This window comes from Echinococcus granulosus, assembly GCF_000524195.1.
Source record: "Echinococcus granulosus chromosome Unknown EG_S00041, whole genome shotgun sequence".
In the NCBI taxonomy this organism is placed as follows: domain Eukaryota; kingdom Metazoa; phylum Platyhelminthes; class Cestoda; order Cyclophyllidea; family Taeniidae; genus Echinococcus; species Echinococcus granulosus.
In genome coordinates, this window is record NW_020170421.1 from 507,005 (window position 1) to 530,188 (window position 23,184).

Genomic DNA, 23,184 nt, shown 5'->3' on the forward strand with positions numbered 1-23,184 from the left:
GAGGCGAGAATTTGCCGTATTTGCATTGACCCCAAGAGAGTTTGGTTTCTTCCTCATTGCATGCAATTCTCGAAAATCCCACAGCATTCGTTCACCTGCCTTATCGGTATCAGCATCAAATTCGTTGCCTCGAACGTTCGTAGGCTCGTTGGTTTGTTGTTCATTCGTCTACGCGCACGCCTCACATAGAAGCCGTTATCTGATGAACGCAAGGCCGAGGTGAGGCAATAAAACATTCTTACACACTTCTGCTCCTATGGGGGCAAGACAGACGACCACATGGAGCGTTGATCCAGCCAAACAACTGGTTAGTGGTTGAACGACGTGTAGAGTCTAGCCCTAGCTCTAGTTAGTTAATCAACAGCTAATAAAGTCCCATTAAGTGAAGTCGGACATGTGATAAGCCTCCCCAAAGCCAAATGTGCTGTCACTTGTGAGACCTAAGGGTTGAGGGCGCCCAATCATTCTCATCAGCCAAAACGCACGATGAGGACAGGCCATTTAATAGAACTGAAGAACACTCCATGTAGGAGACTGCGTTGGTTGTAGTTCTAATAATGCAGTGGTTTCATAAGGGCCGAGTGAACAAGCCAACCAGACGGCACAGTAATAATGAAAACAATTACGCCAGTATGAGTGATGGTGGCAACAATAGCTAAAGAAGGAGGAATAAAGGGTCGAAAACCACGCAAAGATGAGTGCCAGTTACTAGTAATTGTTTATGCAGATGTTGAACTTCTAAGAAACTCATAAAACGACTGTTGCCTTTGATTATCTTCCCTTTGTGGAGCACGGACCCTGTCAAAAGAAGTGGGTATGATAACACAAGTCCCACTTAATTTTTCTAATCGTAGCACCTTAATTGAACTCAAAATCCTGGTGTACTCAAGCAATCATACGCAACCAATGCATTCATACGTGTCAGCAACTTATAAACTTAGGCACATAAATTAAGGATATACTACTAAATCATATGGAGTTTGTTTAAGTGGCACTGGCAAAAAGTGAAAATAAACCTTTATTCATACCATGTTGGTACAGACTGAAATAATATGAAACCTTTCTAATAATCAGACCAAATTTTGTCTAAATAATTGTCAAAGGCAAAGCAAATTACAATTTGGCTCACTACGTCATGCATACCACGTTTAAGGAGTGGTGGTAAAAAAGCGTTGCTTTCTTTTGGCTCATGAGATGTCATAAGCGTCCCCAAAGAAAGTACCAACTAAGCACGCAATTAATTTAAGGGATTCTGATCTGTACTGTTTGTCTGGGTCTTAAAGTGGACATCTGAATAGAATTCCCGGAACAGGCGAAGGAAAAATGGGGAAATAGTCCCCAAGTTTAATGCTAAAAACACTCACTTTGACTTCTCTTCATGCTTCACGATACCGTAAAGATTCTGCCAAGATAAATTGTTACTCGGGTGGCAAAATATGTTGTAGCATCGCGGATGGGAATGCGCGGCAGTAAAATAGGCAAGTGGTCTTTTTTCACTGGATGTGGCTTCTTTGTCTTTTTTTTCATGATACACGAGGTAGAAGGAAAATGAATGAGTGGGTGAATGAATGGATGAATGAATGAGTAGTGAAAGCGCTAGATGGCAAGTTCCACCGAAGGTCCGCCTTTTGCCCTGCCTAACTGGAAAACGCAAATGTCGGTGCTGCTGACGCTACCACCGAGGGAATATCGTCAGCAGAAGTCCGGTGCAGTGCATTTCTCACCTGGAGAGACCACTTTAACTACAATTTGTAGTTAATTATTTAAAAGGGTTTAATAAACCTCCCATTTTTATCCCAATAGATCTCCACCCAAACCAGTATTTTAAGCACCCCAAAGGAGTTAGCTTAGTTTAGTTTGAACAACTCCTCCAGTTACCAACTGCAAATAAATTAGCATTCCCAGTGTGAACAAGCATATAAATAGATATTCCTTGTTATTTAACTGCCACAGAATTTCCCTTATTGTCAAAATAGCCTGACAAGGAATATGTCGTGATCTTTTCCAAAATAACGAGTTTTGTTCCAGTCTCCATCTACTAAAACAGTTGCCTTTCCTGTTTGTAACCTCTTAATATGGTGGGTGGTGGGAATTGTCAAACTACTAGTATTCTGACTAATCACGTAAAACAGTGTAAGGCCAGATTTGATGGGGATATTTTCAGGGTCCCTACAATTTCCCCTTTACCATATCTTTATTGTTTACGCGGCTTAGCTGAAGCTCAAACAATGGAGCCTGAAAAGATTACATTGGCAAAGCATGCGGCCAGCCATGTACAGTAACGTTATGTAGAGGTTTTACATATGTAAAGCGTAAAATTAAGTGCCAGCTCAGCCATAATAAGTTAACTTTACCTCGGTCTGTCGCCCCTTACAGCATATCGTAATTGGATCAACTCAATGGGTCTACGGACGGTGGTCCACAGCCTCTATGGAGACCTCTTCTCTGGAACTGTGATTTTCAAACTCTACGATCTTATCAAATCTGGAAGTGTCGATTGGTTGCGGGTCAATCGTTTTTTCTCGACTGGCCTGGCCAAAGCCAATTTTCAGCACCTCGGTAAGCTGGCACTTAAGCAGAAATTTATGCACGATCCAATTTCAATGCTAAAAATAGCCTCATATGTAATTTAACTTTACGTACCTTAATTAAGAGGTCGGGAAGTACACAAGTTACAATGAGATTAGTCTGTACTGGAATAAACAAAACGATATATTTTGCTGAATGTGACAACAAATCCACTCTAGGTGTGAACTGGACTAGATCTTTGCAACTAAATCCACAAAAAGCGGAGTGCGTGTCTGTGCGTCAAGTGGGGAGCCCTCTTAATGGCTTTTCTTTAGAAGGTGACTTTGTAGCTCTCTCCTCTCCCTCTCTATCTGATCGGTAGCGGTGACAGTAACATCAGCGACGAAGAGGAGCACGACTGAGAAGGCAACATCATGCGTACTCCAACGCTGTAACATCAAAGGAGGGCGGTTCGTGTTCCAGCCATGGCTAATGCTGCTGCTGCTGCTGCTACTGATACTTGAGGGGGAGTGTGGGCGAGGGCTGGCCGAAGGATAGGGGAGGAGCGTGTACCCACTTGCTTGCGTGCATGCGTGCGTGGGCGCGTGCTGCCTCATAGCCGCGCCACCGAGAGCCAAAACAAATAGAGGCGATTTATGTCTTAAAAGTGTCTCACCGCCTTCGTCTATGAGTGGGAATAGGTGGGAGGGGACGGCAGTGGGGAGGAGATTAGTAGCAAACGACACATGATGTTCTTGTGTCCGCGGAAGGGAGAGAGGAGGGAATTGCATAATCGATTTCATTAATAGTTTAGGTTTAAATTGTATCTGGAGGTTTCCTCTTTCCTTTTATATGGAGAATTCATTCCACATCAGCAAAGCAAGATTGCAAGGACCATTGACTGTTACACCTGCGTTTCAATAGACAAAATACATTTGGACAACATTTGAGCCATGACGAAACTTTCGAAGCTTAAACGAGTTGAGGGAATTCACCACCAAAGTCACCAATTTTTATTTGCACTGCAACTAAAGTCAATTCACCATTTTGGGGCAACTCAATCCGGTTCCCATGCTTCTTCTAGCATGAACTGCTTTAATAGATGGGAAATGTTGCGGCAGAAACGGAAACTATCATTCCACTGCCTAATGGTCATAAACTTTGGACACAATTACATAATGACGTTTGTTCGTAAATGACTCTCAACCTTTTGCAAACATTGGACAGAACCGTCAAACTTATTTAGCATTTTTACTTCCGCATTTATTACAAATCAGACTGGACGACCCTCTGTTAAGGTATCTTCATCGTGTAGCGCTCTAGTCACCTTAAAATGAGTTATGAGGTAACTGTATACCAGGACTGGAGCTCTGGAACGAGGGGGGCTCCATGTCACTAGGTTGGAAAAAGAAGAGGTCTACTTGTTGATTAAAACAACTAAAATAGATATAATTATCCCCCAATAGTGTGTCAGAGTACTAAGAGGTGCGTCAAGATTCCATCTCCTCCCTTTCAGAGAACTGTAACTATATGGTCGAATTGGGTCAACGAGCGGGCTTCAGTCTAGTTGGAGTGGCTGGATCTGACCTCAAGGATCGGAAAATGACACCGATTCTGGCTTTGCTATGGCAACTGATGCGCGCCTACACACTCTCCTTGTTGGTGAAGTTGGCGGAGCGAACGGAGGGGACGGACACGATGGGCTACCACAGGGCTCGTTCACCCGTCTCCAACATGCCAATCATTTCGGAGCGCGGCATTATCGACTGGGTTAATGGACGTCTGGCCGGGGCTAACAAACCACGTCGCATCTCCGTGGGTGCCGGATTCTCCGATTTTGAGTTAAGAAATGGCCTTCTGATCATTGACCTGCTGGATGCCATCAGTCCGGGATGTGTGGATTATAGCGTGGTCAATAAAGGACTCACCCCTGCAGTACGTCATTCACGTGTTACTTTCAATTTTACCAGTCATTTAGGTAGCTTATTGACCTATGCGCTACCAGGCTGTCGGACGAAACCGACTCCCACAGCCAGCAAGAGATATACTCTACATAACGTCTTGCTGCTCAGAATTTAGAAAATAATTAATCTCAGGGGAACCAGATCGGTGCAACCAATCTGCTCGGCTTCAACCAATTACGATAAACTAATGAAAAACATGCATCACACCTGTGTGACGCTGGAAAATAACCTTTGAGGAATAAAATGGAGAGAGGTTCTAAAACTAGTAAATGATAAGCACAAGTCTAGTAGGTTTAACTGACTCCACCCATCGTTGTCGTTGTTTTGGAACTATGCAGTATAAATAAATATTGTGTATGATAGAGAAAAGACTTTGTTAAATGAACTGGTAAGGGTCTGTATATACACTGTGCTTCTGGGTAAATTGTCAGAATCCTTTCTACAGTTACGTTATCTTTTTTGCGCTGTTTTCTATTTTCCGTTGTCCTATGACTGACAGATTGGGCAATAGAAGGGACAGAAAACGTCGTAGTAACTAACTACATGCCATTTTAGCCTCAATATAAATGTGAAATAAGCATATTAATTTCTTTGTTAAAAAGTGCTGACAATTTTATCAACTTTAAATATCGGAAACATCAAAAATGGTTTGCTATGGAGGAAGTGAGATGACATTTTTTGTTTATCAACGCAGCGACGCTTCATTCCCATAAAAAAGGGACTGGGATTTTTTCAAACTAGTGTGAATGACAGATTCATTCGAAAGGTCGATTAAACAATCCCTTATTGTTTTGAGACCCGTTAAGTGTTTGCCACTTTGAATTGATGAATGCGGCATCCTCATCGCGACAAAAAATTTAATCAGTTAATTGAAACACAAAAGAAAGGGCGACGCGCATAAACCCGTAAGTTTTGGAAACCTTTTTACCCCCATTTAACTACGGAGGGTTAGACTTTGCAGTCACAACAGTCTGGCAGATTCGTTGCACCCTTTGATCGGTGTAACGCAGGTCATTTACCCAATGTAAAAGAAGATGAGAATTTTCACTTTTGATATTCTAAGTTGTTTAGGTAAAATGCAAACATTAAACGAGTTTGACAAGCTGTGTTTTCCATCCTCATAGTTCCTTAAAAGGCGTTTTATGCTCTCATTATACTTATCATTCATTCACTATGCCAAAAGGCTTGAAGATGCTACTTAAAGTAATACAATAATTTTCCCTCTGTACGAATTTATTTACGGATGTGGTCAATTCATTGGCATATAATTGCGAGGTATTAAAACAAATATTTATTAATTTTAAGACAAACAATTGCTGCCCTCCTACTTGTGGGTGAAAAAGAGGCTACTTTTTTGTAAATTCCGTTAGGTGTAAGAGGAATGAAATAAGTGAGAAAGTGCAAAGGTTAAAGGTGGACTACTAACTCTTTTATGACCTCAAAAGTGTTTTACTTGTTGAAATAAATATACTTCAGTTCAATTTTTACACCCCAAGTGTCTTAAGAGCCTTCTGCAGGCAGACCCAAATTGGATTAGTGCAAACGTGATTATCGTCGTGTTGTATTTCAGATTGATGTAAAAAGAAGAGAAACCACATTTTTACCTACAACGTCTCAAAAAGGAATAATAGGCATTTTTTTGGTGCCAGGCAGCAGAGATCAATTGTGACAAGTACACTACTGCTGCTTAGAACTGAGCAAACAATTCTGTATTGTGGCTAGCCTATCACCCACCTCATAAATACTTGATGAAAACGCCCAGAATCTCCGCCTCTAAGCGCATATTAATTGAAAAACGCAAATAAACTCCAATTTTATTCTCTCTGCGCTGCCTCGTTTTCGATAGGTGCGTTTTAGTATAGGCGGAAAGATGGAGGGACGGAGACAGGCTATTGTGATATCCAGACCAACTTATTAAAGTGCTGAGACAGTCGGAACTAATCACAAACTTACTTAAGTATTACCTCCAATGAGTAAGGAGCATGCTAAGGATGATTGCTTACTAATCGAGGAGCAATTCCCTACTCAAGAGGCATGATGCATAATTAAGCAAAACAGGTTAATTAGACACTATTTACATTGAATTGTTCTGTTAATTCAGCCCAGGGGAAATCCAACCACCCGCATTTCAGCCTTTCATTGAAGAAAGTAAACAATGAAAAGCAATTTTCAGTTGTAATTATTCAATTTACACCTAGAATTGGATTATGAACAGTGCATTCAAGGGTTTTGTCGGCATGGTTGGTAAACGAGCTAGTGTAAATTGGCTATCACTCGAAAAAATCACCTAATAATGTCACCCAATATCTGAAGAATTCTTTCAGAGTAAGTGAATTCGGATATTTATGAGATGAAATTAGGTCCAAAAGAGTTATTAGAATGCAAAAATGCCTGAATCTCAAAGTGACCTTTCAACAGCTGGCGTTAAAATCCAAGCAAGAAAATGCCTAAACTAATAACGCAATATTACAACTTCCACCAAACTTCCCAAATTGTGCATTAATGATTCAGCTAACTGAGGAAAGAAGAAATTCCTACTGTATCAAGAGTTAGGGTTAGTGAACGGGGGAGACCAAGACACGATTTTGCAATAAACTTTCGCCATAAACGTTGATGCGATCGCATCAGGAATGCATGAAGCTTTTATTGCACAAAGGGCCTAATTATTGGTGCGAAAGCGGTGCAGTTGCTATGTTTCTTATCGTTTAGGCCACTTTGAAAGACAATCCACCCCGTATGCAGGCGGAAATGCTAAAGAAAATTTAAATATTTCGATAAGAATGCAAATTTATTTGTAAAATAACTTTATTGGGGTGTTGTTGGCAGAGGCCACAAACTTTCGTTGAACAGTGAGACAGTAAATATTGCATACAGCACACAATGTTTAAGGAATAAACAATTAAGAGTAAAGCTGTAAATTGATCAATTTTGTATCAACATAAACTTCAAACAGTTGAGCCAGCAAAGCCAGTAATTAGTAATATACCCACCATTAACTGGCTGTCGCACAACCCACGTCTCCTTCTGCATTGAAACGTTTAATTAAATTTTGACAATCTGAGGTTTTGAAATGCCAGACTAAAAGCATTTAATGAATACAAACAACAGAGGCAAACATTGGAAACTTTTGTCATACAAGAGAATCGCTTTGTGGAAGCTATCCGACTTCAGAGGAATCACTCGACAGTGAAGATAATTAACTCTGACTTCCATCCACTCACCTACCTACCCACTCAGAACGCACCACTCAATTAGCTTAATGCATAGATATTGCTTGCGCTCTGCACGCCCCGCTTGTTCCCTCAACCTCAAATACTAATTGGCTCCTGGGGTCTCGAGAACCGCTTCCCATTTCAGTGCTTTAATGCCGTGTAGGGGATGTGAAATTCACTTTTCGTTAATTCTACTTTTTAGGAAGTAGAAAATTCGCAGAACCAGGCTAAAATAAACATGGTAGAGGAATTCCCCTCAAATTCTACGGATCGTCCCCTTCATAATTTATTTGCATATGAATGAACTTTACATGATATTTACCGCTGCATTACGTTTTCTCAGACTATGTATTCACTAAGTACGAGTATTTGTAAATGCCAAAGTCGTATAACTGTACACTTTTCCTTGGTTTTATTTATTTAGGAGCGCCTTTCCAACGCGCAGTATGCAGTCACAGTGGCACGGCGTATCGGAGCCAAGATATATGCAGTCCCGGAGGACATAACCGAGGTCAAACCCCGTATGCTAATGACAGTATTTGCATGCATCATGGCGATAGACCTGGAAAAGAATCATAAAGTAGTCATACCAAAGAAATCATCGCCCTCGCCAACAAGAATGAGCTCGGTCACCATAAATGAGGTCACGAGATCACCATCACCGAGTGGAGAAAATTGTACCAGCACAAGTCTTTCGATCTGCCAAATGGCCTATCAAGATAGCCCTAAAAGCGGATACCAGCGGCTTGTGGATACGAACACTCTTGCAGAAAAACGTGCAACAATGAACAGAGTGGAAACACAAATGTCGACCCTCAGAGTGGAGAGTTATATGGTGAAGAACAACCCTCTCACAGTGGATATAGGCAAGGTGCAGTATGCGGAGAAGGGCACGTACTACGACCCACCTCAACGACGCTTTTTCGGATCACCACCACCACCGCGATCACGACATGCAGAACTCTTCTCTTCACCACGTCTCTATCGTAGTGAACTGACTAAATCTACCACGGCGCTCGATCAGATTGGCAAATTAAGCTATACTGGTGGTGGGGAAGCCCCCCAGGACTATCGACCTGTTGGAAAAGCACTACAGAAATTCACTAAGGACAAGGGCACCCAATGCGAGGCCACCACATGGAAAGCAGGTGTCCCAGAGGTCTGGAATCGAGACTCCAAGAAGAGCGACATATTTGCAGCCTCATTGCGGGATGTAGGTGGGAGCATTCGCACCGCCCCCAATGGAGTGGGCAGAAATTCAAGAATGGATGGCGTAACCTTACCTCAGAGGAGAGGTTTCGCGGCAGCTTATGGGGAGTACGCGAGCAAAACGGTCCAGGCGAACCGTCAAGGTGGATCGGGCATTCGTCGCGGTGGTGGTGGGCGAGTCTTCATGGCGGCCGATATTCACCACGATTATTGAGGCAAGAATTGCGACGAGTGAAGACGCATTTGGATACCTACTGATTGCCCCTAATTATCCCTTTTATTCGTGATCATATGATTTCGTGTCTTCAATGGCCTATGCGAACCGTTTTATGAGCTTCCTGATCTAGGACACTAATTATGAGACCTATTTAAATTCACTGAGTTTAATTACCTAAAATATGACATCAAATAGCGAAATAAAGTGGAGAATTATTGTTAACGAGACGAAGTTGCTTTGTAAATACACCTCCTTCTACACCAGCATATATCTATGTACATTTAGCCAGACGAAATATCGTCCAACTTCCAGTTCATCCCAGCTCCTGGGTGTACATGTAGCAATAGAGGGATATTTTGTTGCGAGTATCAAAGAAGCAAGATAAACAGGGAAGTCTTCGTTGCATTAAACAAGTAGTGGTAATCTCAGTCCTCCCATTTCATGGACATGAAATGGGACATGTTCTGTTTGGGAACTGCAATGGGAGAAGAAGGCTGTGCTACCTATCTCACATGCCCACAGTTAGTCCAAGAACACCGGCCTAAAACCCGAATCATTAAATAAAGAGGAGAGTTTAATATAGCTTCTTAAAGATATGGTATCGTGTCTGCTTCACCTTGCTGCTTTGTTCTCTCTTCGGTGTTGCCCGGTCATATCAATCTAGCCTCAATCCAGCTAGTAGGGAGGTGGATGGGGTATCGCGTATTTTACCTACCTGACGTCTTAAAATATTGCTTGTTCACTTCATTGACATCTCCATTCAGGTACTTCAGACAGCCACTTAAACTTTCCCAGATGGTCGCGGCTAGCGTCTTCATAGTTGTTAACAATCCTGCAGGACACGAGAGAGAGGTAGTCGCCTAAGATAGGCCTCAATTCCAGCTCAACTGATTGGGGTCGTTGCAGATTATCTCATCCACAGCAGATGCCTTTCTGCCGTCACGTTAAGGCATAGTGCTCCGTAGCAGAAGGACTGAGTTTGTTTTCTGTTGCCACCACTGTAACCCCTCCAGGACTTCCTTAAAGACGACAGAAGACACAATACTGGGGCCGAACATGCATTGGCGATGTAGAGAAGGGCTTGGAGGTTATGTCAACCAGCCACCTTTCAATCGTGATCAAAACGAAACGTTAAGCAAATGATTACAATATTGCAGTTTAGACTAAGTTAGAAATTCGTTTTTTTAAGTTAATCTACCTCACACTCAATTTACCAAGAATAATGCAGATAAAAGTGCAAAATACAATCTACCATAGACATTAAATCAACTTTTGGTTGAGCTATAATACAGGGGAAAATTTTAGCTTATATTGGACCTAATCATATCTACCTCTCATTACAAAAGCAACCGAATATAAATATACATCAACAAGTACTTATGCTCCTCCATGGCAATAGTTTTCCCTTTTTTCTGCAGCTGAAAGTATGAGGCGTGCCTCCCTCTCCCGAGAAAGTCATTAATGGTGCTTGTCAAGTAGAGCATAAACCCGAGAAGCGCACTAAAGGACTTCCTCTGCCCGAGTATACATTGATGAGGTAAAAAGCACTGTGAGTAGGGCCAACATTATCCTCCACCAAGGTGAGGACATTTATAGCGGGTCTATGCCCCATCCATAATGCAGTCCACGTCCCAATTTGGCGTAAAGGGGCATCAGGAAGGTTTACATTACACTTCTAAATGCCATTAACAATGCTTGAAATGGCGACACAGCTGAAAAACTAGCCTTAGTGGGAAGGTGAGTGGAATGAATTAATCCATCCGAGCTTTCTCACGGGGAAGTGGCAGATGACCGGTCTCTCCAACCACCTAAAACTAGCAATGAGAAATGAAGCAACTTTCCACTCTGTATTGCGGAATGCTTCTTATTATGGGATTTCCTTATTCTACACGAAATAAAATGTTATCTGTCAAGTTAACGCAAAGATTTTATTTTCTCCTTCTGTCTTGTACAACTATAAAAGCGTTAAACACAGAGTAGGAAGAACATGACGACCTCGCAAGAGTTTGACATGAAAGTTATTTTTAAAGATGATAAATGAAAACAGGCAGATACACAGAGAAAAGATTTGCTATTACTGGTAAATACCACATTCGGCTTGATTTAACCCTTCTCCATGGCTCATTAACTATTTTTAAACGATCCATATTATGATTACGGACAATTGGTTTGAATAATCGCCATTTCCTGTAGACAAAGCAGCCAGAGCAGCCAAAAGGGGGGGGTATTATTTCGGTCTCTCTCTGAAAATCACAGATTAAGTTGAGGAGACAACTGCCAGGCTGCCCATTAAACTCCTCTACCGGATGTGCGCATGATCTCGTTGCCAATGGAGCGGTTAATGATGCCACTAACTGTAACATTCGACCAGAAATGCATAATTTTCCGCCTCGTTTAATTTTATCCACCAATGGACTCTGAACCTTTCTGGTGGAGAGCGCGCATGACATTTTGAAGAAATGCGAAAAGTTAAATGAGCAGGTCGGTGAATAATGGGTACTAATGGGGAGGAATTTATCATGGAAAGCATCGTCTCTCATGCCCGAGAAATCTCGCGTGCATTGCCTGATTAGACTTGCCGCCTCCCCTCCTCGCCCCGTCCGCCTTCCCCATCAAATGTTGCGAGCTCGTTTCCCCAACTTTTGCGTGTTTGTGTGTCAAAGTGAATAAATAGTGGGTTAATTTGTTTGAGCGATTTTTGAGACAACTTGCAGATAGAATAGGACATGTGAATGATTCATTCCATTTAACAAAAATTAGGACGCAAGGGAAGAGCTCCTCCTCCTCCTCCTCTTCCTCCTCTTCCACCTCCTCGGTCTCATCCTCGTTCTCTGTGTGGGATGCGTTATTTTTTGGAATTTTTTGTGACATTACAAATGTCTCAATAAAAGTAAAAAGGATTTCATTTAAGCCTATGGTTTGATTTTAAGAGATTCGAGGGAGAAATGAACAATGTCAGATCTCAGGTCTGTATTCTATGCACAGAAGTGTCAATTAGTGGAACCATAAAACATTTCTATCAGATCAGGACATTTAAATATTAACGTTTAAGTTACCTGAATGCTTTTAAGCTGTAACCTTCAGCAATTATCCGACACTTTTCTCCTATTGGTTTACAAGCTGGTTTCCCTAACTCCGTTTTAACACTTCAAAATTTTAGCAGTGAGTTTAGAAGAGGAATTCGTTCCAAACAATATGACCTTGAAACGATAAATGTGGTACCCCGAGACATCCTTGAAAGTAAAAGGAGACATAATACTGGAGGAGAATGTGCATTGTCAGCCGACAGAAGGGTTGAGGGCTATTGGCGTGGTTAGGAGACCTTGGCGACTAGCGAAATTGCAATAGCCGCGCCCTACAGTGCCCGCAAAAATTAAAACGAAGAATTGAGCAAACAATCAGCATGTTACCTGGCCTTTCTCTGCTTTTAAGCGTACTCACCCCGGGGCTCCCCTTGGCCAACCTCCCGCATCTACCATCACACTCACAGACCAACCGCACTAGCCATGGAATTCACATGCAACTGAGACGATAGCTGACTGAAACGTCACTGGTCCCCCATGGCCATTCCACTCAATCTGAGGCTCTGTATTTGGGCCAAGGGGTAATGTGTAGGCTATCTCGTGTGTCCAGTGCTGGTGGTAAAACATTGACCTAAAGACAGAGTTATTAAATAAGGGACGAGATATAACATGGTGTCTTTGGAATGCAGTTTTCAGTCTGTTCCTTCTTGCCACTTTGTTCCGGATTCAGTGCGGTCCAGCTATATGTAGCAATTTGGTTTCTATCTTGCTAGGTAGAGATGTGGAGGAAGAATAACGTGTTCACTTTCTTAACACCTTTATACAGGTACAGTAGATGGCTCCGTAAAGAACTTGTTTAAGTGTTATTACCGTTAAAAATAGCGTTCCTGCAGAATATGACATTAGGTGGTTGCCAAAGGTTGACGTCACTTTTAACCTTTCAGTTAGGGGTCGTCACAGATTCTCCCATCCTTAGCATATGCTTTATTCAGTCACGTTAAGGTTTAGCATTCAAGAATAGAAACAGAGCCCCTAGACTTCCCTGAAGACAGAAGGCGGCATAACACTAAAGCGGAATATGTATTATCGACGTTGGGGAGGGCTGGATGGGTTGATACTGGCATGGCCCGGAGGCCTTACCTTCCAACGAACCTACTCTTGCGGAGACTTAAGTGGGCTAGGCACCATTGAAGTAAAGTCTATCTCCACCTTTCTCCTCTGTGATAACAAAGTCAATTTTATGCATTTATTTATGTATGCATTAAATATCACTTTACATTTCACTTCGTTCTTTTGATGTCCTACTTTCATCCCTTTGCAGGAAAGAGGAAGTTTTAATTGAGAAGTCTGGGAGACGCAGCGATGCATGTCTTCCGTCATTTTTCAATTCTCTCTCCTAACATAAGCGGTGCTTGTGAGACCATTTTTCAATTTTTCTTTCCTTTTTTCATTAAGGTCTATAAATTCGAGAAATTGGCTTATCAACATCTTATAAAATCCTCTATTTGTCGCATCTTAAAGAATTCCCTGGTTGATGATTTAGTCTGAAGTGTTTTATTACTCAAGACACCAGAGTTAGCATTATAGTAGAGCCACCTCGCATACTGAGACGGTAGTAGTCCAACTGACAAACCTATAAGGGCTTGTGTTGATTGATAGTCGGCTGCAATGGATGGGCATTATCTTGCCCATTTTAAGGTCAATGCGCCCGATTATCGCACCATCAGTACTCCGCTGGGGGGAGGAGGAGTTCAAATACCCATAGCCGTGACCATGTTAAAAGGCCGGCCGGCCAGTGGAGGACACATCTGCTGACTCAGCCGGCCACAGTCCCCTCAGTGGCCCCGTTTTCGACTCTGGCATCATCTTCACGCACACACACCCACACGGATACCTATGCACACGCCTTTCCCCAATGTAAATAAACTTTGTGCCCTCTTGGGACGATCTGGTGGGCAAAGCGAAATGCCACAGTAGCCTCCTCCAAGTCTCCCCCTTAGTCCTATTAACTAACCACCGCGTGACAAATTTATGGGCAAAATGCAGTATTTTTTCCCTTCCTGTTTAAAAATGAATGAAACACAAGTAATCAAATGCCTTTCAATCCCGGACCTGGGTTGTCATCTATGACTAAAATGGCAAAAACAATTAAAAATTTAAAGCTAAATCTTTTTTAGAAATTCGCAAAAATAAAACAGGTAGGTCTAGTGATTGATCAACGATACTAGATACAGTGTCTACCACATCAATCAACGAGTAGGCTAGTTATTTATCTCTGTTTAGGAAAAGTGATGGATAAGCTGAGGTGGGGTCTAAAGGACTCTTGATTGACATATGCATTCAGGAGACACCTCATCTTGATTTGGCCTGGGGTACGCTGTGACGCATACTATAACCCCCTATTATCAACTTTTCCATCTACTACGATAATGACAGCTAGGTTGGGAGATGGGGGTGGTCGGGTACAAAACCCTTTTAACAGACTATTTCACAGCCTTGATGTCAAACATTCCACCTCTGAGTGGTGGAATAGTTCACAAAACAAAATTATTAAGTCAACGTTGTTCCCCTGCAATCCTAAAGAGTTAGGCCGGGGAAAATGGCATGGTGATGAAGACAAACATGAAACTTATTGGTTTTTGCATGAGAATTTTAACTGCTTTGTAAAGGACTAACACTCTGAGTGCCACCTTTTTAAGATTACATTGAAACACATTGCCAAATTTTTGAGGGTACAATTAATTTACGGTTAGCTTGCAAGGAATTGTTAATCTACAAGTTGACAGTTCTCTAAAAGAAATATTTAGACTGGGGTTTCAATTCGCTAGTTCACAGCAAGAAGTGCTGTAAGTTGGTCAAGTTTTAAACCACTGTACGTATATTTATTTAAATCTGGATGGAAGGGATAAGTTTTATAGCAAAGAGAAATTCGCCTGTACTTTTTTGACAACAAGCGTGAGGCATAACAGTTACTGACGCTGCCAAGAGGGCTTTAATGCCACGGGTGAGAGGGTGTGTCTTGTAGCGCCCCTGGCGTTGCTTACCGGTCTGCATAATCCGTGGTGTCCGTCCCATGCGTCCCCCCAGCATTTGTAAGTGCTTGTAGCAGTATCACATTTAGCGACGTAAAAATAGAAGGAAAAATAGGATAGTTTAATTGGGGGAATTTTCATTAAGTAAGGAAGGGTAAAATGCCGTCGTTTGCTTTTTGGAAATTTCGATTATAGGCACGACTTTTTAGCTTCTTGATGAATTCAAAAATATGCAGAAAAGGGCCGAATTCTGCTCTTTAGACGTTTCGGGAATCTTTAAAAAAAGACGAGACAATTTTTGAGTGATGGCTATAACTTATGATTGTGGAAAGAACAGGGTTACGTGGATTGCGTGCTCAAGTCATCTAGCGTTGGCGAATTCGCCCGACGTCTTTTTGCTGACAGCTTGGAAAACAGCGATTTGAGTGCGCAAAATCCGTAATCTAGAGAGGGCGCTGAACAGTCACAGCCGCCTGTACATTTGGAGGAAATCAGTTTTAAATATCCACAGCCTTATTTTAGTTCGACTTCTTCGCTCGCAATTTTTCTTTCCAATTTTAGCCCTTTAGATCGCACGAACAACGACCGGGTCGTGGCATGCATAGGCAGGGCTTCAAAACACCCAGAAGTACATGGTCACAAAAAAGACAAAAGTTTGGCCAGAAATGGCATTTAAATATGCGGCAATTTGATTTTCTTGACACGAAGGTATGCAAGGGCCGTTAAAAAAGCAAAGGTTAAAGGGTCTTCGGGTGTGGCGCAGCATTATTGTTGGATAAAATAAAAATAGCGTGTCATATGGATAGGAATTGGTCAATTCCAAATCAACCCATCAGGAACAAAATGAAAGAATTTCACTAAAATTACTTAATAATAGAGCTTGTGAATTTTGAAGCCCAAGTCACGGCCCCCAGGAATGCCGTGTGACTTTAAATAGCAGAAATTTTCAACTTCTAGTAGGTTTTTCCAATTTTGGTGGAAGATGTGTGTTTTAGTTCAAAAAATGACTTTTTTAAACAACATCAGAATGGAATACAACGCCCAAGACTTACTTTTAGAGGAAAGAAGACATAGCATTAGGGCAGGATACGTATTGCTGACCCACAGGAGGGCTGGGGAGCTACTGGTAAGGCCCGGAGTTAAACAATCAAAGTGTTACAGTCTCGTCTCCCTTTAAGCTTCGTCCCACCATCACAACGTAGGTGGTACTGTAAAAAGCACCCACGGACCAAATGAAAAGATATCTTACTGCAAAGTCACTGATCCATCTTGACAACTCCGCCAAATCTGAAGTTGCATCCTTCTTGGTAGTTCTACTAAGAGCAATAGGAATGTTCACGTCAATATTTATGTTTATCGCTAATCGTCAAAACACTGGTCTAAAATCAGCCATTTAACAAAGGACAGGGTTTAAAATAGTTTCTTGAGGATTAAATTTCGTGCCTGCTCCTCTTTTTACACGTTGTTCTCCCTTTAGTACCCTCCCAGTCATATCCATTTGAGTTCTATCCAGTTAGTAAAGAGTTGGAGGAGGTATGGTGTGTTCGCCTCCTAGAAATCCTCATGCAGGTACAGTCAAAAGCTCCGTGCTTAACTTTCCCAGATGGATCACGGACGGGAGCTAGTATTACTTTAATTGTTTGCATTCCTGTAGACTACGGCACTGAGTAGATGTTGGAAGTAGACGGTATTATCAACCCCTCTTTTGGGGGCTGCCACGTATTCCCCCATCCACTGTATATACTCTTCTTCCGTCTTGTTGAGGTTTAGTTTTTTGGAATGTAAATCAATGTAGCTGACCTTCTAGATCGGGTTCGTTTTTGCTACCAACAATATAGCGCCCCAAGCCTTCCTTGGACAAGAAGGAAGGCATAACACTAGACCATAAAATAAAGTACTAGGGTACAGAGGATTTGAAGGGGCCTAGGGGAAGTACAAAGACCGAGCCGTTCAGTGCCTTCATGACCAAAACGATCGGTTAAACAAAGCGTTACACGGATATCTTCCAGTACAAACTAATTCAAAAATGTTTGTACCAATGAGGTACTTTAATTAGTTTAAAGTGATTTCCGGAGATGGATAAATAAAGTTCATTTTTTTTGAGAGATTTAGAATCTATCTTAATGCATTTATGCAAAAAAGTGAACAACTAAATTTACAGAAAAAATTGATCTGTTGATATGTGGACATTAGTCTAAGCAAAAAGCTCAAAGCCCTTTTATTTGGCATTTTGGGTCTCGGAGTGAAAATCGACAGCCACATCCAACAAAAGATTTGCTCTACCTAAGATTATGCTCCTCACAAATTCAAACTGGGATCACCTTACACCACTTTTAGTGTCTCGAACTAAATCATCTGTCTGAGACACAATGCAGACAGTTAACTCAAACTAATGAGGAATACATGTCACACATGTGTGACACCATTTGGGTACATGCTACACGTGAGACATTAAGTACGTAGGTAGACTGTAAGAGAATATTTCCAATCTGCTTTAGTGCCAATGAATCAATGCTTATTCAAACGGTCGCGTTTTTATATTTTAACTATCATTTTAAAGACATTGCCCCCGAGTATTTTTGTCCATTAGTTTTTATGTGGATTTAAAATAGAAATAGAACCTACAGTAGCTCATATCCTTAGACACATTTGTAAAAGCAGACAGCACCAAGTGGACTTACAAACGTGTGGTGCGCGAACTTTTTTGAATCATGAACAGGCCTTAGGACCGAGTGAATCACACCGAGGGTGGAAAACGCAGCCCTTTAATTAATTAGCGCACTGCCACAGAAACCGATGTCGGGAAAAAATCTGACACAAAGGTCGGAAGTGCCTTCAACACGAAGCTTTTTAAGACGGTCAGCATTGTGTGGCGCGTAAGCATAGATAGAAAGTGCCTTCTCTCCCAAAAGGAACACATTTGGCATGGGGTGTCTTCAAGCTAGGGAAAAGGATTTTCAGTCATCAAACGTCAGTGTGAAGGCGTTTCTTTGCTGATTGACTAATCAAACTTGTATGGAAACCATAAGAAAGCCACTGAAATAAAGATGAGGGGATATTTCCTATCATTTTCACTGTTTGCTTAACTCATCATTTTGGCTTCGTTTCTGTACCTTCATAGGTGGAATGGCCTCCGGGCCATCCCAATAGGCCTCAGTCCTTGTATACGTCGATAATGCATATTGTCATCCATCGTCTTCAGGGAAGCCTCGGGAATCTTCATTGGTGGCAACGGGTTGCAAACCCGATTCTATAGGACACCCACCCTCGTTTCTATTTCGGAATGCTGAACATTAATGTGACGGAAGACGGCCGTGTGCTGCGGGTGGGAGAATTGGTGGCGATTCGCAACAGAAGGACTAAAAATGATGCCTACCTTCTGCAACTATCCCAGTTCTGTATTCTACAGGAATGCTATTAACAACTGAAGCGGCACTAGTTGTGTCTGTGAACCACTTGGAAAAGTTCGGAAAGAAGCTGTCTACGGCACCTGTCTAAAGATGTCAATGAAGTCAACAGACGATACCTCCTCCACCTCTCCACCAGGTAAATAGAACCGAGACAGGTATGTGCCTGGGCTGCACCGAAGTGAAGACATCGCGGCTAGGGGAAACAGATGCAAAGACCTACTTTTACGAAACTATTTAAATTCAATTCCTCATTAAATGTTCATACTACCAACGTTGCACATGGGTGATGGCCGGCGCATTTTCCCTTCTTCCGGTAGAATTTCCAAACAGTACAAAACTCCAGATCCGGTAAAATGGCCAAGAGGGATCAGCGACGTTGCAATCATATATCTTCGCCGCCGGTGCTTTTCCTTGTTGCACTAACTACGCGGTGATGGCTGACGTGGGAGGTTGACCAAGGGAAGCACCAGATACAACGCTCAGAGGGAGAGGGTCGGGGGACTATTTAATGATCTGATAATTTGACAACTCTTCGGTTCGGTTTCAGAGCTCTTCGGGTAATTTTAGCAGTTCCTCAGCCTTTTTACATCGGCTTTAGTAAAAGAAATTCTTAGGAGGCTTGGAATTATTTAATTTGCCTCATCTACGACAAGATTAAGTAGCCAAAATAAGTAATTTGTGCCTATTTTCGCTCTACAGTGCCGTGGTGCTAAATCAGAAGCAAATCATTGCTAGAGTGGTGAGGATTTGTGCGTTCCGATTGAGGAAAACAAGTCTTGTAACCGTAAAAAATTATTCACCCAAGGCGTTGTAGTAATACTTTTCGGGCACTTGAACAACTGTTGTCGACAGGTAGTCACACGGTGGCTACCCCACTGCTGCATGGCTCCAACTTGGACACGGCCAACTAAGTAATTTGTTAGGCACAACTTTGGGGATTTCAACAACCATGTTTATTCATCATAGACTTGTATTTCTGTACAAAAGCTGATAAGATGCAACATTTTGCATCAATTTAATTATTACATTTTAAGATGGTATAAGTTAGTTTGATCGCAATGATAGAGATATGCTAAATACACGATATTCAGAAGATATTTAGACCATTGACTGAACTCAAAATGTCTTTTTTATTGGTAACAGTAAATGCAAATATACTTCGCATTGGATGAATGGAATATCCTGGCGTTATTCTGCATTGAATGCCATCCCAGTTAATTTTTGCCTTAACTTCAGCTCCCGTGACTTCTCCGATGACGAAAGGTGACACAATACTCTGACAGAATAGGTACTGTCGACCCAAAAAAGGGCCTGGAAGCTGCCACGATGACCTGGAGGCTAGGCCTTCCAGCGGAAGTACAATCGCGGAGACCCCAGTGCTCTTGGAACTGAAATGAAGCGTTGAAAGAATAATCAAAGTACAACATAATAAGGCTCCCCTTTCCTCGTTTGAGCGGCGTCCTCGACGCTCCCCGGTCAACCTCCCCCTTGCGCCATCACAATGTGGCCGATGGTGTAAGGAAAACACCCTTCAACCAACCGTTCCAGTCAGCAAATTTTTTGTACAAATGAGACGCTATCTGACTGCAACGTCAATGATCTCTCGGCAATTCTGCGGAATCTAAAGGTACAATGACGGAGCCCTATGTGCTCCGTTACCAGAACCAAGGGTTAAGAAAGCAATTAAAGCATTCCAAAATCACTGCTAGCAAAAAACAATTTAAATTTTGAGGACGTTAAGGCACACAGATCTATGACATTTTAGTATGATTTAGACTCTGCATCCAACGAAGACGGTACCAAATGGATTTGCAAAAGAATCTCTGCTTTCTCGGCATTCTGGTAGTCTAATCCACACTGACACCGGGAGGAACAGTTGGGCACGTCGATCTAAGCAGGGTGCGAATCATTCGAATGCTTATTTCTCACACCTCTAAATTACACTTTTCCCCTACAAAGTCGAAAGTCAAAGCCAAGTTGACGGGTATCACCCTCAGATGTCATTCGGACTGTGATTCACGGTGTCACGGTAGGTGGAAAAAATATTTTTGCAAGTACGCCATGTTTGGGGAATACTTCACTCAAAAATGGGGCAAACGTTTCATTATCGCCGGACTAGGTGATGGGTACAGGAGTAAGGGGGCGATAAATTGCGTTTTTATCGTCAAAAGGGATCTCTCCAAGGGCATTATCACGGAACCATTACGCTGATTATTTTAAGGCCTTGCATGCCATAACAAACGCCAATGTTTAGGCTTCAGCACCATTTCACAGCTTTAAAAACCCTCAATCTATGTGCCCTTACGACTAACTAGACCCAAAATTCATTTCTCCATTTCTCCACAACACAAAACTTACCATATTGTGTGTTCATTTTTGATGGAAAATTGCCTCCTAGTAAGGGGGTTTTTCGAAACAACTCCTCCTTTTTTAAAAAAATGATTGACAAAAAACTAAAAGCGTACAAAGGAATGCACAAAATCATTGAGTAATGGAGGCGACTTGGATGAACCAATAATTCATTTCTCCCTCTTCCACTATTCGGGGATTGGGGGAAATTCACTTTTGACTCTTAACAGAGTGGGTGGGCTGAATGATAAAACGACGATAAGACGCTTCTTCCCCTTCGTCCGGTAAACACAGTCTGTGGGATGGCTGAATCAATCGAAATACAAGTACACTCCATTTTTTTGTCCTCTCTTCTCAGAAAGTGGAGAAAGAGAGGTTGGCGTATCCCCATTCATCCACTCACTCATTCAGTTGAAGTCGCTTACACCAGTGGACGCATACACCCACTTTTCCATTCACTAACAGGATTTGGAATAAATAATTAAAGCAGAGCTTTTGTAAAATTTTCATTGAAAAACAATCGTTGTTTACTTGATGTTATCAAATCTGGTTATTTATGTGTTAAATAAATAGTAAGTAGAACAACTTTCTAACCTTCCGGTTATGGAGGCGCTAGATGCAGTTTCGAAATAGCAAATTAACAAGGCTTAACCGAATACTAAAGATAGAAGTGTGATACCTCGCCTGTCTCTTTGACTCCTCATGGTGATTAAACGAACACTGAAGAACGTGGTCATTATACTTCTGCCCGGCAGTATGGCCTCTGGGTCATGTCAGTAGGCCTTCCTTAACTCCCCTGTACACCAACAATTCAAATTCTGCCCCCTTATTTAATCTTTATGTATACAGGAAATTCGGAAAGCGAATCCGATCCCACAAGATAACAAAACCGATTTCTTTTACTGTGCGCTAAAACTTAACGCGACAGAAAAGGGACATGTGCTGCGGAGGGGGGGATCTGTGAAGATCCCAAAATAGAAAGGTTGAGAATGACGTCTATCTTTGGCAACTACCCCAGTCCCGTGTTCCAACGGAATGCAAGCAGCAAATGAAAAGACACTGGCCATGGTTGTGGTCCATCTGGAAAGGTTGAGGGGTGGGCATCTATTGTACCTGTATAAAGATACCAATTAAGAAAACACGCGAAACCTCCTCCACCTCCCTACACTTTGATAGAACCCAGATAAATATGGCTGGGTAGCAGTGAAGTTGAAATAAGTCTATACGAAACTATGCTTAACCCCGTCCTTTTTTGAATGGCTCTGCCTATAGGCCAGTGTTCCTACGGCCAGTGACGGGCATACGTAATGACCACCACAATCCCCTTTTCCCACTACAATTTCTCAGATGGGACAAAATCCAGATATAGAAGAATTGCTGAGAGCAATCAGTGACGCTGCAGTCAAGTATCTCCTCAATTTTTTAGAACTTCGACGGTTGGCGCGTTTGGCTTGTGAGGATATTTATACAGCACCGATTACGTTATAATGGCCGAGGCGGAAGGTTGACCAAGACAAGCGCCGGAAACGAGGCTCAGTAGTCCTAAATTCCCCACTATTATATAATTTCACTGGGTGAGTCAATTACTTACTTTTAGGCGGAACGAATCCCTTCTCACTTAACTCTACAACGCCATTTTCTAAATGGAATTTGTTGCACTTAATGTTAATCTCCCGACTGACAAACAAAAAAAATAACATTTTGAAAATGCGCACATTCAGCACGCAATTTTGGCATCTGTCCTCTGCAGCGGCTTTGTTGTTGAAACCACTAGCGCAATGTTCACAAGCTGTTAAGAGTTCCATTCCCGTTCCCACTAGCAAACAAACTGTCGTCTCCGCCCCCCCTCTCCCAAATTAATGTACATTCTTGATTTGAGGAATGCCAATTTAGCTCTGATTCACAGCTGCATTCTGCAGTTCAAATAGTTAAAGGATCAAATGTTGGATTGTACTGCCTGTAGAATGTGCTGAAGTGGAAGGGGTCCGTGTGCCCACTTTGAATCGGACTTGGCCAAATTTTCTCCAGTATTCAAGCCATTGAACGACTTTTAACAATACTTCATAAAAAGTGCTATTTTTCTCGCCTCTAAAGCCCGTCATCATTCAAAGTACTCAAAATTGGAGAAAATAACAAAGTTTGAAAACGGTGCAATATATTATTTGTTCAACTTCCAGTTTTTGGCAACCTTCCACTTAAGGGCTCCACCATTGTACCTCCGCTGAGAGGACTGGCCTTTGAGCCATGGCAGTAGCCCTCA

The 23,184-nt window shown here is 42.1% G+C and overlaps 1 protein-coding gene across 1 annotated transcript; it reads left to right on the forward strand. All coding sequences in view use genetic code 11, as the record gives it.

Moving 5' to 3' along the window:
- Positions 1–1,600: 1,600 nt before the first annotated feature.
- EGR_05533 (Plastin-3) lies at positions 1,601–9,107 on the forward strand (the record flags this gene model as incomplete). Its single annotated transcript, XM_024494782.1, has 4 exons — positions 1,601–1,706; positions 2,377–2,559; positions 4,025–4,443; positions 8,109–9,107. 4 exons carry the CDS (start codon positions 1,601–1,603, stop codon positions 9,105–9,107), a joined length of 1,707 nt encoding a protein of 568 aa, XP_024350830.1.
- Positions 9,108–23,184: the final 14,077 nt, after the last annotated feature.